Source organism: Stomoxys calcitrans, chromosome 3 (genome assembly GCF_963082655.1).
Source record: "Stomoxys calcitrans chromosome 3, idStoCalc2.1, whole genome shotgun sequence".
Taxonomy (NCBI): domain Eukaryota; kingdom Metazoa; phylum Arthropoda; class Insecta; order Diptera; family Muscidae; genus Stomoxys; species Stomoxys calcitrans.
The window spans coordinates 15,004,477-15,024,595 of NC_081554.1; the positions used below are offsets into that span (position 1 = coordinate 15,004,477).

Sequence of the window (20,119 nt, forward strand, 5' to 3'; positions counted from 1 at the left end):
GAACTTTAATCAAATATACTCTTTTTACACTTTTTTTCTGAAGCAAACTAAAAGTAACAGCTGATAACTGACAGAAGAAAGAATGCAATCACAGAGTCACAAGCTGTGAAAAAATTTGTCAACGCCGACTATATGAAAAATCCGCAATTACTTTTTGGGCAACCCAATAGCTGCAATAGCACAACAGTTCTTATTCAATATTCTTTGTTTGTCTACAAAGAGATACTGCGCATAGAATTCGACAAATGCGATTCATGGTGGAGGGTATATAAGATTCGGCCCGGCCGAACAAATTTGATTGTTTTTCCTAATTTTTTTTTCAACCTCTTGCCACTGTTCTCACTCCCTGTGTCACATGAAACAACCTATGAATAACATACTGAACTTTAAGTGATTCTTAATACACCAGAGTACCGATGCTGTTGAAAAACAAGATTGTCAGGGAACCACAAAAAAACTCAAGAGCCGTAATTCTTTCACTTAATACCAATGACCATAACCATATATATTGGTAGGAAGCTTGGGGGAAATGCAGCAATGATGTTGAAAATCACCCATACATGCATTGGGAGGATGCATCTTCAAAAAAAAAAGGAAACTAACACTTAATCCTCGGTACATATGCCAGTAGAGTAAAAAAAAGAACCATTGGACATTACAAATGTTATGGTGAACGATTTATAGCTCAGAAGAAGTAAAAAACAACACAAGAACAGAAACATTAACTTTCAATTTCTTATGGCATAAAAAAAACACTATAATGGCTAAATGACAAATGGAATAAAGGATCCAAGGATAAGGTGGATTTCTCAAACTACAAAAAAAGGATCTCTTAGAGATACACAAGTCAAGGTTTTCAGAGTAGCTCTATTAGCTTTGCTCTTCTTTTGCTTCAATTCAAATCACCATTTATAGCATCATCACCATCATCAGGTTGCTAATGCTAGGTTACAAAACATACCATTGTAGAAAAATATAACAAATAACTACAAACGACCTTCTTTTCCTTCAATTGTTAGCCATATTATAAACTTATATTCCCTTAAGCTTTAGCAAATAGTTTTGAAAGACGTTTTTTCTTTAACACAATATCTTCATAATATGCCAGGAGGTGACTTGAAGACACCATTGAACTCTTTGCACTATTCCATGCAGAGAAGTATGAAAGGAAAATCATTGTCATATGGACACATATAGTTGGCATGTTTTTTTTTCGTTATTTTCAAATGTTATACGTTTTGCTTTTCCTTGGACTTCTCAATGACACTTGATAATACAAATTTTTATGTCACGAAAACATTTTAGATTAACTTTTTTATCCAGTTGCTGTAAAATGATAAGAATGCAAAGCACCAAAAGTGTTTTGTTATAAGCGAGGGATGGGTGGAAAGTTTTTGCACACTGCACCTTAGGATACCCACTTTGTTCAGTACGTATATAAGTTGATATTGAAAGAAGCCGTCAAAGTATATTCAAGACACTTCCAAAGATCGATTCCATCTTCAACTGTCTGTGTGTAGTTTGAAACTTCGTTATCTATGTTCGAAAATGGTTTCCATTAGTTTTTGCTTTACCCCAAAAAAGTCCAAGCCTTTTATATCTCTTCGACTTCAACTTGCTAAACATCTCTGCATTATTGTCTCCTAGACCGGAGCAAAAATGCCTTTCCACAAACGAAGAAAATACCAACAATTGATAATTTCCATCAAATATCAATTTACTGACAAACTGAAAAGAACAGAGCAGAAAGCACGTTCCCTAGTAGGAGTAGGAAAAGAGCATTTCAAAAGATTTTGCACAAAAAATCATAATCGCAGTTTTGGAACGCACAAAATATCATAAAACGAACCAGGCAAACAAGCAAAACCAACAACAAAAAGAACAGCAAACAGGAAACCTACTTAAAAATGAAACTATGAATTGAATAGGATTTGTCGCCAGGAGTAACCAAAGCGTATATGATAATGTACCGGGTGGAGTAGCTGCCATTGTCACAGCGTTGGTCTTCTATGGCTTTAGGGCTCCCAGCAATTGCCAATAATCATGGCCAAAGGGAACACATGATCTCATAGGATGATAAAAAAAAAAAAAACGAATGACAATCGACTGACAGTAGGGGTTAAGTGGTACTTGGTACTTCATGCAACTTTTTGACAATGTTGAAAAAATGATTTTCTCTTGATATCCACTGGGATAGAAGAGACACACAAACAAACAAAGCCATTCCATAGCATGGCATTTTAGTAGTAGAAGCTGATGAGAATCATGCTACTACTTGCACATAGACCAAGGCTAGATACCTTACACCATGGCCTGGCATAGAAGGTATGCAGTTGGCAAGACAGACAGACAGACATGCAGGCAGACAAGCATTCTTGAAATTGCATTTAGTTTTATTTTAGTTCTTTTTCTATTTGATAACGCAACGACAAAACAAGCCATAGAATATAAACTGGGAATGGTAGTGGAAGCAATATTGCCATATGAAATCTATAATCATATGATAGCCCAGAGCAGGAGAAGAGAGAGAGATAAAAAGGGGGTGGGCTACCATTGCAAAGGAAGCCTTTTCAGAGTATGTCATAACAAAAATTGACTGTCCTTAAGGCAATTGAAAGATTAAGAGAGCTATGTGGGAAAACTGAGAGATAACTTTCAGCAAGTTTCGATTTAAATTGAACAAAAGCGAGGACTTGATATCGGTTACGAGAAAATTGAAAAAATAAATTAATAGGAACTTTTAGTACTCTTTTCTTTAGTAACGGGGTAGTTTTCTTGGGTTGCCCAAAAAGTAATTGCGGATTTTTTGAAAGAAAGTAAATGCATTTTTAATAAAGCTTAGAATGAACTTTAATCAAATATACGTTTTTTACACTTTTTTTCTAAAGCAAGCTAAAAGTAACAGCTGATAACTGACAGAAGAAAGAATGCAATTACAGAGTCACAAGCTGTGAAAAAATTTGTCAACGCCGACTATATGAAAAATCCGCAATTACTTTTTGGGCAACCCAATAGAACACCTTCTTTTGGTAGTTGTAGAACCATTTTTTTGAGGCAGGGTAGTTTTAGTCCATTTTCCTTTACGAAGGAGGAGTTTTTAAAACATTTCTTTTGGGAAAGTGTAGTTTTAAAAACATTTCATTTACAAGGGTAGATTTAGTACCTTTTTGGGGAAGGGAAGTTTAAGTACCTTATGGGAAAGGATATTTTTAAAACCCTACCCTTTGACAAAGGGTAATTTTTTAAACTCTACCCACTGAAAAAGGGATGTTTAAAGCCCTACCCTTTGGAAAGGGTAGTTTTAAAACCCTACCCTTTGGGAAAGGGTAGTTTCAAAAGCCTACCCTTTGGGAAAGGGTAGTTTTAAAATCCTTTGCTTTACGATAGGGTACTTTAGAAATCATTTCCTTTGGGAAATGGTAGTTTTAAAACCATTTTCTTTAGGAAAGGGTAGTTTTAAAACCCCCTCCTTTTGGAATGGGTAGTTTTGAAATCCTTTCCTTTGGGAAAGGGTTGTTTTAAAACCCTTTCCTTTGGGAAATGATAGTTGTAAACCCCTTCCCTTTGGGAAAGGATAGTTTTCAAACCCCTTTCGTTTTGGGAAAGAACAGTGGTAAAATCCCTTCCTTCAGGAAAGGGTTGTTTTAAAACCATTTCCTTTGAGAAAGGGTACTTTTAAAATCCTTTCCTTTGGAAAATGGTAGTTTTAAACCCCTTTCCTTTGGAAATGGTAGTTCTAAAACCCTTTGAGAAAGGGTACTTTTAAAACCCTTTTCTTTATGAAATGGTCGTTTTAAACCCCTTTTCTTTGGGAATGGGTAGTTTTAAAGCCCTTCCCTTTGAGAAAGGTAGTTTTAAAACCCTTTGCTTTGAGAAAGGGTACGTTTAAAACCCTTTCCTTTTGGGAAATGGTAGTTTTAAAACCCTTTCCTTTTGGGAAAGAACAGCTTTAAAACCGTCAACTTTGGGAAAGACTGGTTTTAAAATCTTTTCCTTTGTGAAATGCTAGTTTTAAAGCCCTTTACTTTGGGAAAGGGTGGTTTTAAAACCCTCCCCTTTGGAAAATAGTAGTTTTAAAACCGTTTCCTTTGGGAAATGGTAGTTTTAAATCCATTTTCTTTGGGAAATGGTAGCTTTAAAGCCCTTTCCTTTGGGAAAGGGTAGTTTTAAAACCCTCTCCTTTGGAAAAAAGTAGTTTTAAAACCGTTTCCTTTGGGGAAGGGTAGTTTTAAAACCCTTTCCTTTGGGAAATGGTCGTTTTTAACCCCTTTTTTGGGAAAGGGTAGTTTTTGGAAAATGGTAGTTCTAAAACCCTCTTTTCCAAAAAAGAGTAGTTTTAAAACCATTTTCTTTGGGAAATGGTAGTTTTAACACCCTTTTCTTTAGGAAAGAGTAATTTTAAAATCCATTCCTTTGGGAATGGGTACTTTTAAAACCATTTCCTTTGGGAAATGGTCGTTTTTAACCCCTTTTCTTTTTGGAAAGGGTAGTTTTTGGAAAATTGTAGTTCTAAAACCCTCTTTTCCAAAAAAGAGTAGTTTTAAAACCATTTCCTTTGAGAAAGGTAGTTTGAAAACCCTTTGCTTTGAGAAAGGGTACTTTTAAAACCCTTTCCTTTGGAAAATGGTAGTTTTAAAACCCTTTCCCTTGGGAGTGCCTAGTTTTAAACACCATTCCTTTTGGGAAAGAGCAGTTCTAAAATCATCAACTTTAAGAAACAATAGTTTTAAAATCCTTTACTTTGGGAAAAAGTAGTTTTATAACCTTTTCTTTGGGAAATGGTAGTTTTAAAGCCTTTCTTTTTGAGAAGGGAAGTCTTAAACCCTTTTTCATTGGGAAAGTGTAGTTTAAAACCCTTTTCTTTGGTAGAGGCTAGTTTTAAAACTCTTTCCTTTGGGAAAGGGCAGTTTTAAAACTCTTTCCCCTGGAAAAGGGTGGTTTTAAAACCTTTTGCTTTGGGAAAGGGTAGTATTGAACCCTTCTCCTTTGGGAAAAGGTAGTTTTAAACCCCTTTCCTGTTGGAAAAAAGCAGTTTTAAAACCCTCAACTTTGGGAAAGAGTAGTTTTAAAATCCTTTTCTTTGGGAACGAGCAGTTTTAAAATCCTTTTCTTTGGGAAATGGTAGTTTCAAAGCCCTTTCCTTTGGGAAATGGTAGTTTTAAAGCTCATTCCTTTGGGAGAGAGTAGTTTTATTATCCACTCCTTTGGGAAAGGGTAGATTTAGAACCCTTTCCTTTGGGAAAGAGTAGTTTTAAACCCCCTTCCTTTGAGAAAGGTAGTTTTAAAACCCTTTCCTTTGAGAAAGGGTACTTTTAAAACCCTTTTCTGTGGGAAATGGTAGTTTTAAAACTCTTTCCTTTTGGGAAAGAACAGTTTTAAAATCCTTTTTTTGGAAATGATAGTTTCAAAGCCCTTTGCTATGGGAAAGGGTAGTTTTTATACCTTTTCCTTTAGGAAAGAGTAGTTTTAAAACCTTTTCCTTTGGGAAAGGGTAGTTTTAAACCCCCTTCCTTTGAGAAAGGTAGTTTTAAAACCCTTTCCTTTGAGAAAGGGTACTTTTAAAACCCTTTCCTTTGGGAAATGGTCATTTTAAACCCATTTTCTTTGGGAAAGGGTAGTTTTAAAACCTTTTCCTTTGAGAAGAGGTAGTTTTAAAACCCTTCCTTTAAGAAAGGTTGTTTTAAAACCCTTTCCTTTGACAAAGGGTACTTTTAAAACCCTTTCCTGTGGAAAATGGTAGTTTTAAAACTCTTTCCTTTTGGGAAAGAACAGTTTTAAAATCCTTTTTTTTTTGGGAAATGGTAGTTTCAAAGCCCTTTGCTATGGGAAAGGGTAGTTTTTATACCTTTTCCTTTGGAAAAGGGTAGTTTTAAAACCCTTTCCTTTGGAAAAGGGTAGTTGACGTATCCTTTTCTATGGAAAAGGGTAGTTTTAGTACACTTTCCTTAGAGAAAGGGTAGTTTCAGTACTCTTTCTTTTAGAAAGGGTAGTTTCAGTACTCTTTCTTTTAGAAAGGTTAGTTTCAGTACACTTTCCTTTGGGAATGTATAGTTTCAGTACACTTCCCTTAGGGAAAGGGTAGTTTCAGTACTCTTTCCTTTAGAAAGGGTAGTTTCAGTACACTTCCTTTTGGGAAAGTCTAGTTTCAATTCACTTTCCTTCGGGGAAACTGAAACTACCCTTTTTTCAGTTCACTTTCCCTTTGTAAAGGGTAGTTTCAGTACCTTTTCCTGTGGTGAAGAGTAGTTTTAATTCCCTTCCCTTTGAAATGGGTAGTTTCAGTGCCGTTTCCAATGTGAAAGGGTAGTTTCAGTACCCTTTGCATTGGAAAAGGATTGTTTCAGTACCCTTTCCATTGGAAAAGGGCACTCTCGGTAGCCTTTCGTTTGGAAAAGGGTAGGTTCAGTGGCCTTTTGTTTGGGAAAGGGTAGATTCAGTAGCCTTTCCTAAAATAAAATAAAACGAAACAAGTTAGAGATTCAGTACCCTTTTCTAAAATAAAATAAAACGAAACAAGTTAGAGCGTGCTAAGATAGGCCGGGCCGATTCTTATATACCATCCACAATGAATCGCACCTGTCGAGTTCTTTGCGCGATATCAATTTTCAGGCAAACAAGGAATAATGGATAAGAATTGTTATGCTATTGGAGATATATCAAGTGATAGTCCAATTCGGACCATAAGTGAATTAAATCTTGAAGACCATAATAGTAGTCATTGGGTAATATTTCAGTCCAATCTCCCGATTATGCTCAAGAATCGGTGTATATAAGAGCTGCATCAGGCCAAAGATCGATTAAAACCATATTGGACTAGTATGTTGAAGGTCATAGGAGAAGCCGTTGTACAAAATTTCAGCCAAATCGGATGATAATTGCGGTCTCTAGAGGCTTAAGAAGTCAAAATCCCAGATCGGTTTATATGGCAGCTATATCAGGTTGTGTACCGATTTAAACCATACTTGGCACAGTTTTTGGAAGTCATAGCAAAATACTTCAGGCAATATTTCAGCCAAATCGGTGGAGAATTGCGCCCTCAAGTGGCTCAAGATGTCAAGATCCCAGATCGGTTTATATGGCAGCTATATCAGATTATGGACCGATTTAAACCATACTTGGCACAGTTTTTGGAAGTCATAACAAAACACTTCGTGCAAATTTTCAGCCAAATCGGATGGGAATTGCGCCCCCTAGTGGCTCAAGAAATCAATATCCAAGATCAAGCATACTTAGCACAGTTGTTGGAAACATAACAAAACACTTCGTGCAAAATTTCAGCCAAATCGGAGGAGAGTAAAGATCCCAGATCGGTTTATATGGCAGCTATATCAAAACATGGGCCGATTTGGCCCATTTACAATCCCAACCGACCTACATTAATAAGATATATGCAAAATTTCTAGCGTTTAGCTTTACTCCTTCCAAAGTAAGCGTGCTTTCGACAGACGAACGGACATGACTAGACCAACTTAAAAAGTCATGACGATCAAGAATATATATACTTTATTGGGGCTAAGACGCATATTTCCTGGTGTTACAAACGGAATGACGAATTTAGTATACGCCCCATCCTATAGTGGAGGGTATAATAAAATAAAATGGACATGGACATTTCTCGTGATTTTTCGAACACCTTCCAAATTAACATCATTTTCAAAGGATAGCATAGCAAAGAATTTATAAAAGTTGAGCAAGTGTGTGTTTTTATTCAAAGCACTTTGACAGGTTAGTGGACCATGATTTCTGCTATGCCATGTATCCTCATTGACCTACAGCTCGGCGAAGGGCCGGTTCTTTGGGTTTGTTTGTTTGCGCTCTTTTATTTTTGATCTTTAGAATCTTTTCTTGATTTTTCGAACATCTTCCTGCTCGAGATCATATTCAATGCTTTCTATTCGAGCAGAAAGATGTTCGAAAAATCACGAAAAAATTTTAAAGATCATAAAAAACAGTGCAAACAGACAAACCAAACGAACCGGCCCGTCGCTATACTGTAGTTCAAAGCGGCCTAAGAAAAAGATACATGGTGTATCAGAAATGATGATCCACTAGCCAGTCAAAGCTTATTGAATATTAATACACATTTGCTGAACTTTTATAAATTCTTTGCTATGCTATTATTGGAATAGAAAGCATTGAATTTGACCTCGAGCTGGACGATGTTTGGAAAATCTAGAAAAGAGTTTAAAGAACAAAATAGAAGAGCGCAAGCAGGGAAACTAAAAAAAAGTAAGATAAAAATTAATTTATATTAAAAAATAAATTAAAAAAAATAAACTGGAAAAATAATAAAAATTAAAAATAGGTTAAATACATGAAATAATAATAATAGTGCACGAAAAATAAAAAAAAAAAATAATTCAAGAAAAATCATTATTTTTTGATTTTTTTTTCCAAATTTCCCTTTTCGATATTGGTTGTGTCTAAAAAAATTGTTTGTTTCATATTCCATTACTCAGTTTTCCCCAAAAATTCTTAAACCATCCTCTTTCATACTCATTCCCTGAGCATCCTCCTCAACACTTAAAATGTCGTATATGTTGATTATAGAATCAAATATTACATCAGATAAGTGAACCGGCAGACAGACTAGATAAACACTTAAGCCATAAAAGGATTTCAATAGATGAGAAAATCTTCAATGATAATGTTCGAAAAGTTGAGATTTCATGAGCCTTCCCCCTTCAAAGGTTGAAAAGATAGCAATCATTTCAATACTCAACAAGCAAAAAAAGGAAACCCTTGTGGATTTGTGGCTAAAAGACAAACTATCAAAGCAAACTAAATCAATTCGAAAAAACTAAACAAGTCAACATTGATATTAATTAGGCTAATGTATGGCTAAAAGGGGATACAAAAAGGGAATGGGATACTCGATGTCATTACACTACTACTCCACAGCATCCTACTGCTGCTGCTCCCAAGTCCTGAAAAGGCTCTTGCCCTTGCGACTATTTCCTTTTTCCCAATCATTTTAATAACATTAATAGCTAAAAATAAACTTACAATAAGTTTAGCTTCATAAATTATTAATGATTTTATTTTGAGAATTATTATACAGCGATATGTTGTTGTATTGTGGCCTGCCTGTCTACTGCCCAAACTTCCCGTCCATTCTACTTATATTTAATAACTTGTCTGTCCCTGGCTGATGGTTTAAAGACAAAACCACATTGCTTTTGTTTAAATCCAACCATCCATCTATCCAACCATCCATCCATTATACCAGTAGCCGTAATCAGTTAAGATAAACTATAAAGTCAAACAGTTTTGATGTGGTCACATAAACGTTACGAACTCTAGACCATAGGACAATTTTCTTTGTTTATTCACTGCATAGTTTGGCATAGTAGCCATGAAGGATGAACCATGCTTTTATAAATGACATATTTTGACAAAGCTATGGACAAAAATTGATTGACAGGAGAAATATAAAAATTAATAGAAATATTCAGAGGAACCAAGGCTGCAGACAATGAAGGACAAGTAAAACTGCATTATGTTCGGCCGTCTGAACTTTGGATACCCACCATCTCGGATATATGTATGTATTGACAAAATTTCGTAAAAATCTGATGACAAATGTACTATTTATGAACAGATAGCAGCTTTATCGAAATATGATCGGATTTGGGCCAAGACTTATATCGGAACATCAGTGCACATGTCAGCTATATCCTAATATAGTCCGATCTATACCATATTCGGCATGGAAGATGGATCCGTGCCGAATATGGGACATAGCTCAACTCACTGAACCAGAGAGCCCTAACTCAGGCGATCGCCCTATATGGCAGCTATGACCAAATATATTCCGATCTAAACCTTATTCGTCAAGAATGTCGAGTGGCCTGACAAAGCCTCCGGTTTCAAATTTCTGCGAAATCGGATAATAGATGGGCCTTTTACGGGTCCAAGAACTCAAATCAGAAGATCGGTATATATGAAAGCTATATTAAAATGTGGACCCATCTGAACCATATTCGGCAAAAATGTTGAGGGCCCTAACACTACTCTCTGTACTACATTTCAGCGAGTAGGTTTTATGAGCCTTAGACCCTAAATGGTGAAATCGGTATATATGACAACTACATCCAAATATGGTGCAGTGTGGCTCCAACACGACACGAATGTTTGGACACGGAAAAGGAACTTCACACAACTCACTCTGCAAACTCAAGTAATAAATTAGCTTTTTATTCGGCGCGTCAATTTATATAGGATCTAATCCAAAAACGCCCATCTTCGATTTGAATCTGCCTATGGTAAAAATAAATATCGGTGCTCGATAAAAAAAAAAACTAATTCCCCCCAAATATTAAGACATAATACTCTAAGGTTTCAAAAATCTAAAACTGCTTGTTGCTGAGCTTGAACATATGATAAGGCAACCCATCGGCTCCTGCTGCCTTATTATTCCATAGCCGGGTAACAGCTATATTCACCTTAATTGTCTAAAGATTAATTCTAGTGTATCGAGTACCATCAGCTAAGTAATCAAAATAGATTCTATATCTCCAAAGGAGGATGTGAGATTGCCTAGACTTTAAGTGGAGTGATTTTCTTGGAATAAAAACAGAAATCGGAACTTCATAACCTTTTCTGTAAAACTTCTTACGGATCTTCTTATATTGTATATAAAATTCAGTTTGTATTTGTTTGTCGGTTTGTTCCGTATAAACTCAAAATCAGCTGAACCGATTACCTTAAGATTTTCAAAGATTGTGTAGGTTGGGCTGGAAGGAAACATAGGCTATATAATTTTTTGATATCAGGAGCGGGGCGGACCCTTCCCCTTACCCCAAAAGTACTACCCAAAAATAAAAGTGGACCGATCCGTACAATATGGGATTCAAATGAAAGGTATTCAAGAGTAGAGTACGAATTTCATAATAAAAGTTGGGTCCAAGTACCTCGGAGGCCGCCCCAGCCCCAAAACCCCTTAAAATAGGTTTGTTTGACGATCATGGCAATATGGGACTCGAATGAAAGGTATTCGGGAGTAGATTACGAAAATGGTCAGGAAGGAGGAAAAGGCTTTGTAGTTTGTTGATATTGGAAGGGGGCGGACCCTCCCCCGTTACTCCAAAAACACCACTCAAAATCAAAAGTAGACCCATCGGGACAATATAGGTATCAAATGAAAGGTATTGGAGAGTAGAATACGAATATGGTATTAAAATATGAGTCTTAGTACCCCTCGGGTCGCCTCAACCCCAAAACTTCCCCAAACAGCCATATTGGACGTTCATTTCAATATGGGGCTCAAATGAAAGGTAGTCGGGAATAGTTCTCGAATCTTACAAAATACAAAATCAGATCGAAGTGTAGGGGGTCACGCAACCCTTCAAAAACGGCATTAGACCCATTATGAATATATGATACATGGCTGAACCGATTTTCTTAAATTTTTCATAGATTGTGTATGTTTGTCTGGAAGGAAACATAGGCTATATAATTTTTAGATATCGGGTGGAGGTGGACCCTCCTCCTTACCTAAAAACGCCACCCATATTCGAAAGTGGTCCGATCGGCACAAAAAGGGTATCAAATGAAAGGTATTGGAGACCAGAAAACGAATAAGGTATTAAAATTCGGGTCCAAGTAACCAGGCATTTTTCCTCCTAAAGATACGTCAAATGGGTTATTTGACCCATTATGACAATATGGGACTCAAATGAAAGGTATTTGAGAGTAGAAAACGCATTTCATATCGAATTTTGGAACCAAGTGTTTTGGGGTACGCCCTAAAGCACTCCCTAAACTGAACTTCATTTCCGTGGGGAATAAAGAACGAATTTGGTATATATTTTCAGTGGAAAGTGCCGGTGGCATCCCCAGCCCCAAAACACCCTCCAAATGGTTCATATTTACCAGCCATGGCAATATGGGACTCAAATTAAAGGGATTTGGAAGTGCAGAACGAATTTGATATCCATATTTGAGTCGAAATGTCTGAGGTGCCATCCCTTCCCAAATGAGAACGTTACCCTAAGGAAGAACATTACCACCAGGAACCGAGAAGGGGCAAATTCTCACACATAAATGAGTGCTTTCCGATTCAAGTTTTAACTCAATGATAAGGGACCTTTTTTTATAGCCGAGTCCGAACAGCGTCCCGCAGTGCGACACCTCTTTGGGGAAAATTTTTTAAATGACCATGCATGGCATTGTACCTCGCAAATGTCGCCAACATTAAGAGGGGCTAAACACCGCTTTGTCCGATGTTCACGCCAGGATTCGAACGCGTTCAGCGTCATAGGCTACAATGGCACGAATTCGCATTCAGGGTGAAGTGTCCCCGCCCTAAAAGGATATCAGAGAGTTAAAAAAGACCCAGCGGAGCGGGCCCGGTTCGGCTAGTATCCTCTAAAGAGTTAGACAGGAATAGGTTAGGACCGAAAATTTTATACTCTCCAAAATGGGGTTATACTAATTTTGTCATTCCATTTGTAGGTTAGGTTAGGTTGAAAAGAGGGTGCAGCCCCATGCCACTATGGACATACACCTAAGCTAATAATCGGCTTATTGTGCGCTCTAAAAACTATAAAGTAATCTCTAAAAAGAAAAATTTAAGTTGGGAATTCCGTGCTACATACAAAATCCTTATTGTAGGTCGAGTGTAAATGGGGTATATCCCGGATCTTGACTTCCTGAGCCTTTAGAGGGCGCAATTGTTATCAGATTTGGCAGACATTTTGTATGAAGCGTTTTATTTTGACTCCCAACAATTATGTCAAGTATTGTCTAAATCGGTTCACAACCTGATATAGCTGCCGTATAAACCGATCTCGGGTCTTGACGCATTGAGCCTCTAGTGGGCGCAATTCTAATCCAATTTGTCTGAACTTTGTAAGAAGTGTTTTGTTTTAACTCCCAACAACTATTTTAAGTATGGTCAAAATCGGCCTACAACCTGATATAGCTTCCATATAAACCGATCCCCGATCTTGATTTATTGATCCTCTAGTGAGCGCAATTCATATCGGATTTAGCTGAAATTTTGTATGAATCATTTTGTTTTGTCTCCCAAAAACAACGTCAAATATGGTCAGAATCGGTTCACAACCTGATGTAGCTGCCACATAAATCGATGTAGGATCTTGACTTCGTGAGCCTCTACAGGGCGTAAATTTTATCCGATTTGGTCGAAATTTTGTATGATGTGTTTTGTTTTGACTGCCAACAACTAAGAGAAGTATAGACCAAATTGGTTGATAACCTCATACAGCTGTCATATAAACCGATCTGGGATCTTGAGTTCTTGAGCCTCTGGAGTTTGCAATTCTCATCTGATTTGGCTGAAATTTTGAATGAAGTGTTTTTTCTTTAAATTCCAACAACTATGCCAAGTATGGTCCAAATCGGTTCATAACCTGATATACCTACCTACCGCATAAACAGATCTCGGGTCTTGACGTCTTCAGCCTCTAGAGGGCGCAAATGTTATCTGATATGGATGAGATTTTATACAACGATTTCTTCTTTGATCTTGAACACAAGTTACAAATATGGTCTCAATGGGTTCATAACCCTATATAGCTCCCATAGAAACCGTTCTGCCGATTTAAATTCTATAGTCCCTATAGACCGCAATTCTTATCCAATTTCATTGAATTTTTGCAAAATGACTTCTAAAGAGATACCGGGCAAAGAACTTGACAAATGCGATTCATGGTGGAGGGTATATATTGGGTTGCCCAAAAAGTAAATGGGGATTTTTCATATAGTCGGCGTTGACAAATTTTTTCACAGCTTGTGACTCTGTAATTGCATTCTTTCTTCTGTCAGTTATCAGCTGTTACTTTTAGCTTGCTTTAGAAAAAAAAGTGTAAAAAAAGTATATTTGATTAAAGTTCATTCTAAGTTTTATTAAAAATGCATTTACTTTCTTTTAAAAAATCCGCAATTACTTTTTGGGCAACCCTAAGATTCGGCCCAGTCGAACTTAGCACGTTTTTCATATTACATTTTTCTAAAGTATTTACTAATTTTTGATTAAAATCCTCAATTCTCAATAAATACTTTTGTGAGCATTAACCAAAAATCTTTATTCGACCTTGCCGTTTTCACATAGAACAAAACAAAGCTTTAATTTTTCCCCAAATGCCATGAGCATCATTTTTATTATTCTTGTAGCTTATTTCTCGTTTTCATTGTCATCAACCTTGAAGTGATTTTTCATATATCAGTGTCTATTTATCCAAGAGATTTGTTTTATGCTCCAGGTATTTTTTGTTTGCTGTTTGCAGAGAGAGACTCAACAAAAAAAAAACAAACAAACAGGACAGCAACAAAATCAACTTCGCATCACACAACTTTAATTGTTCATCATCATGATCATCTGTGTGGGTCAAGTCATCTCTCCATTAATAATGGTTGGCTTTCATGGTAGTATCCAAGCCAAAGGAGACACCGGAAAATAATGTTGCCAAGGTGTCACAAAGTGGCTTAGAGGGAAACAAACAGTCTGTCCATGTGGATTTTTTTGCTGCAATACGGGCCATCGGCGGAAAAGCACAAAAACAACCTAACAAAACATCAAGTTTCGTTTTTGTTCTCCTCTACAAAAGCCTATGTCTAGATGGACCGTACAAAAAAAAAAATTCCTACTCTAGGCTTGTTTGCCGACAGTTGATGTTTCATGGCCATCAGCCATCAGCCACCAGTGAAGGCTGTTTTTTTTTTTGCTCCCCTCCTATGGCTTGATGATGCTTTACTTTTATTTTCTCTTTGTCTGCCATTATACCAGTCCAACTTTGCAGGTTGCCTTACCTCAGTTTCGGACTCTGTTGTCGTTCTAGGGCAAATGCTTAGGAAAAAGTGAAACTCTTTTTCAGTGTCGTTTGTTAAGTTGATTAATTTGTTATGTTTCTGGGTAGCAGCAGCAAGCAGCAAAGGCTGCTGATATGGATGTAAGTAAGTCAACAAGATTTGAGCTTTGAAAGATGACTATGCAAAGAAATGACTACAATTTAATTTGCTTCTTAACAAAGTCATAGAGAATGTGACACAGAGGCATCCATATTAGCAGAGATATGGTTGGGTTTGCCTTGGCTTGGAGCAAAGAGATTATTTAAGCATTCATTAGAGCTTGATATAATTTTCACAGAAGAGAATGTAGGAATGTTTTTGCCAGCAATAAACATTTAAGGAATTTTACTTTAAGCAGACCATATCGAATATGGTTGAGATTGGATCAGATATCTTGATATAAACCCCATATAAATCGCATTTATTAACCGAAATTTGTCATAGTGAATTGTCTTAGGACTCTCCACATCCGTATCGAATGTGATCCAGATCGAATAATACCTTGATGTAGCCCCCATATAGGCCGATCTCCCGATTTAAGGTCTAAAGCCCATCGGATAAAAATTGCGTCCTATAGTGGCTTAAGGAGTCAAGATCCAAGATCGGTTTATATGATAGCTACATCAGGCTATCAACCGATTTAGACCTTACTTAGCTCAGTTGTTGGAAGTCATAACAAAACACTTCGTATAAAATTTCAGCCAAATCGGATAAGAATTGTGCCTTCTAGCGGCTCACGAAGTCCAGATCCGTGATCGGTTTATATGGCAGGTATATCAGGTTATGAACCGATTAGGACCATACATAGCATAGTTGTTGGAAGTCATACCGAAACACCGCATACAAAATTTCATCCAAACCGAATAACAATTGCGCCCTCTAGAGGCTCAAGAAGTCAAGAACGAAGATCGGTTTATATGGCAGCTATATCAAGTTATCGACCGATTTGGACTGTACTTGGCATTGTTGTTTGAAGTCAAAACAAAGCACCTCATACAAAACAAATCGGATACGAATCGCTTACAAAACTTCATCGAAACCGGATAAGAATTGCGCCCTCTAGAGGCTCAAGAAGTCAAGAGCGAAGATCGGTTTATATGGCAGCTATATGAGGTTATGAACAGATCTGAACCATACTTAGTACAGTTGTTATAAGATATAACAAAACACCGCATACAAAATTTCAGCCATACCGGCAAGAATTGCGCCCTCTAGAGGCTCAAGAAGTCAATATCCAAGATCGACTTATATGGCAGCTATATCGAAACATGGACCGATATGGGCCATTTACAATCGCAACCGACCTACAATATCAGGAAGTATTTGCGCAAAATTTCAGGCGCCTAGCTTCGAAAGTTAGCGTACTTTCGACAGACCGACGGACAGACAGTGGGACATGGCTAAATCGACTTAGAATGTCAATACGATCAAGAATATATTCGTTTGTACAAACAGAAGACTAGGTTAGTAAACCCCCATCCTATGGTGGTAGGGTATAAAAAAAATTGTTCCTAAAGAATTTTGAGGCTGGAGCCCAGAAGCTGGTAGTTCTTCAGATCCACTTAATAGATATTGTTTAGCGTATTTGTTATCTACTCGTTCTTTCATAATCATGTCATAGGGGTGCCCCATAAAACACTTTTTGAAAGACCTACAGTTCCTGTCTGTGTTTGCTTGCGAGAATTGTGCTCTACTCACAAAAGCCTTTCTTTGGAGCACTTTTTTCCCCTATCATGTCCCTATCCTTTGGGGGTTTTTTAGGGTTTGGGTTTTCCTAATCACATATGGGATATTCGGATATAAGTTCCATATTTTACACCCATAGACCTTTCATAGGGGTTGGGGAACCCTCAGAGTCTTGGCCGAAAAAAATAATTTCAGATTTGTTATCTTCTTTACAATAGTTTCCATTTGAATCCCATATTGTCCCGATCGATTTGCATGTGCTGTATGAAGGTTATACGGCTGCTATGGTCCTGGTTGGGCTACATGGATATTTAGAGCCATTTTTGGGGATGAACACCACTCCTTTCATTTCATTTGAGTACCATGTAGCCCCGATTGGTCTAGAAGGATTTTAACGGTGTAGCGACCTTACAGATGTAGGGTCCCGAATTCGAAATCTACTGCCAATGACAGTTCAATTGTGTTCATCTTGTGTAAGTCGGCTTACATGGCCATTTGGCGTCTTTTATTTAGGTAAAAGGGCTCCCCAGATACCTGAATCTTAATATTAGTTTCAAATTCGAACTCTATTTTTAAAGACCTTTCATTTAAAACCCATATTGATACAATTGGCAAACATGCCCGTTTGGGTGGGGCGTTCCCCCCAGTTTGCTTGACCATACTTTGTATATTTTTACTTTTTTTTAAATTACTTGGATCCTTATTTCTCTAATTCCATTTTCCCTTACTTCTTTTCAGACTCTCAGCCACATGTTCTTCAGATGAAACTGGAACCACACCATAAACATTTCCCACACACCCGCCAGCATATAACCACAAATATGCTTCAAATGCCTTCCCGATCCTTTGTCACAATGCTATTGCTGTTATTTATGACAATATTCTCGAGCATTGTGGCCACGGTGTCAGCACAATGTCCTTGGCAAAGGGAACTACCCGATCTGCAGACATCCTGTATATGTTCATATAATCTGGGGAGAGAACTTTCGGTTCAATGTGATCAGGTAAGGGTGAAGGGTGAAAACAAAAAAAAAAAACTTTTCTGAAATATAAATTTTTGGGAATTTTTTAACAATTTTGAAAAATTTTCTTTTCGGCGGGAGGATGATTGACAATATCACTCGAAATATGGAGAAGAAACTCCTATAAAAATACGAATTAAAAGAAATGTTTTGTCTTTTAATCACGGACTTTAAGACGAAAAAATTTGCAAAAATAATTTTTTTTTTGTTTTAGTAACAATTTTAACATTAAAATTTTGAAATTGGAAGATTTTTTGATTTTTTGGAAATTTTTGGAAAATTTTTCATTTGGGTTAAAATTTTACGGACATTTTATATAAATTCAGACAAAACTTTTATTTAAAATTTTTTTCACTTCCTTTTTAGGTTCCCTTCCCCAATCTCCTGGAGGCCTTAAATAAATTCGTCAAAAATAAACCCATCGATTTGTTATACATCAACAACTCCACAGTGGGCGATCTGCCCGACAACATATTCGCCAATCTCAGTTTGCACAATGTGCAATTGTCGAGTTGTAAAATATCCCAAATCAGCGATGGTGCCTTCCATGGGCAAGAGGAGGTCTTGAAAAACCTCAATCTTCAGGACAATCTACTGGCGGAAGTTCCCACATCGGCCTTGAGAATCTTAAAGATTCTCAATCTCCTGGATTTATCCAAAAATCGCCTTTCTACGATAGCGGATGAAGCCTTTAAGGGTTTGTCACGTTTATCCACACTAAAGTTAAATGACAATAATGTCACCCTAGCAGTGGGGGCCTTTAGGGGTCTGGAGAGCAGTCTCAAAAATTTAAATCTAAAGGGAACTCGCCAGCGACGAGTGCCAGAGAGCATAAGGGGGCTAAAAAGTTTGGCCTTTTTGGATTTGTCTTTGAATGGCATCAAAGAGTTGCCTGGTCCCGGAGGCATACGCACCTTTGATGGCCTGGACTCTCTAACAGCCTTAAATCTAGAGCGTAATCTCATACAAAATCTGGGAGAGTCCTCATTTGTGGGTGTACGCAAGACCCTGAGTTCCTTGAGTTTGTTAAATAACTTGCTGGCCGATTTCCCTGTGGGCGCTGTGCATGCCTTAAAGGAATTAAGAGTTTTGGATATTGGCTTCAATTTGCTGACCTCATTGCCAGAATCTGCATTCAGAGGCAATCCTAGCATAACTCTATTGGCCTTGGATGGCAATCCCTTGGCCACAGTGCCAGAGAAGGCCTTCTTGCATTTGAATACCACCCTGAGAGGCCTTTCATTGGGTGGACGTTTTCTGCACTGCGATTGTAGATTAAAATGGGTGGCCGAGTGGATACGCAAAGGAGATTTGCAGGTAAGTGCGGGAGAAAGAGAGAGAGAGTAGAACAACTATGAAAATCGCTTAAATTTTTTTCTTCTACCCAGGTGACTTCACGTGAACGTAATCCCCAATTCTGTGGCAGTCCCCAACGTTTCCGTGATCGTGGTTTCTATTCCATACAACCGGATGAGTTGATCTGCAGCCAAACCGAAGTAGAATTGGGCAATGCACCCTTTGGAGCAGATGATTCACTAGCTCCCTCCTTGGCTCCCAAATCTATTCCTAATAACACTCAAGCCAGTGCCTCAAACACTGTGGATACCATAGTGAGTAGTAGTAGCACTCCTACAGCAGCCACACCCTTCACAACCAACAACAAAGAGCCAGAGAGCAGTTTAAGTCCCAGCACCACAACAGCAGCCTCTTCAACCTCCAGCACAGCTGTGACAACTTCCTTAAAAACACCCACGGTAAGTTAATGAAAAATTAAAAACACGAGAGGTAAACTTAAATTCTTTAACCCTTTAATTGTTTAACTCTCTGTGCAGACTAAAGCCACCACCACATCCACCCCCTCAGCCCAGTCATCCTCGGCCGAGACTCCCAATGGCAATGCTGCTGCCCCACAACAACCTATACAGCCAACTCATCAATCAACATCCGGCATTGGTTCAGCCTCCCCCACCACCATCACACAATCACAGTCGAATAGCAACAGCAACAAACAGTCGCCCTCTTGGCGTCAAAATTCAAGCAGCGGCAGCGGAGGTACTTCAGTTAATGGCACTCCCCACAAACAACAACGTCCACCTCTGGTGCTGGGCTTCCCACCACAACGAGGCACTCGCATTGATGATGCCAATGAGGTGCAGGTGAAAAATGCCTTCCGCCAAGATAGCTCGGTCATCATTCAATGGGACTCGGACACGGCCAACATTCTGGGTTTCCGCGTCGTCTATCGTCTCTTTGGTGAGAAGTCCTTCAAGCAAGGACCCCCCTTGGAGGCCAGCGAACGTGAGTTCAAGATAAAAAATGTCCCCGCCCAAGAATGCATTATAGTGTGTGTCATCTCCCTGGAGGAGTTGCATGTAACGCCTGAAACTGTGCCCTATCAACAGTGCCGCGAGGTGCGCACCGTAGCCTCACAGACATCCAATATGGACAAGATAACGATAGCGGCAAGTGCGGCCATTTGTGGTACCATCATTGTGGCTGTGATTGTTTTTATAGCAGCAAGCAGGTGAGGAAAAAATAAATAAGAAACATGAGATAGCCAAGAAAACACAGCGATTTAATTTTGGGTAATGAAAACA

The 20,119-nt window shown here is 38.0% G+C and overlaps 2 protein-coding genes across 4 annotated transcripts in view; one reads left to right on the forward strand and one right to left on the reverse strand.

Annotated features, from left to right (window-relative positions):
* The window catches only part of LOC106081116 (leucine-rich repeat-containing protein let-4), a 93,815-nt gene that overhangs the window by 54,804 nt on the left and 18,892 nt on the right, over nucleotides 1-20,119 (forward strand). For all 3 annotated transcript variants that reach the window (XR_009397479.1, XM_059364197.1, XM_059364198.1), the window contains exons 2-5: nucleotides 17,239-17,504; nucleotides 17,889-18,839; nucleotides 18,911-19,276; nucleotides 19,355-20,046. Coding sequence is in view for 2 of the 3 variants with exons in the window: in XM_059364197.1 (XP_059220180.1) it covers nucleotides 17,262-17,504; nucleotides 17,889-18,839; nucleotides 18,911-19,276; nucleotides 19,355-20,046 (2,252 nt within the window). In the remaining variant the exon portion in view is untranslated. The remainder of the gene's footprint in view (nucleotides 1-17,238; nucleotides 17,505-17,888; nucleotides 18,840-18,910; nucleotides 19,277-19,354; nucleotides 20,047-20,119) is intronic.
* LOC106081117 (rab3 GTPase-activating protein catalytic subunit) overlaps nucleotides 1-20,119 on the reverse strand; it is a 108,381-nt gene that overhangs the window by 36,970 nt on the left and 51,292 nt on the right. The window lies entirely within an intron of this gene.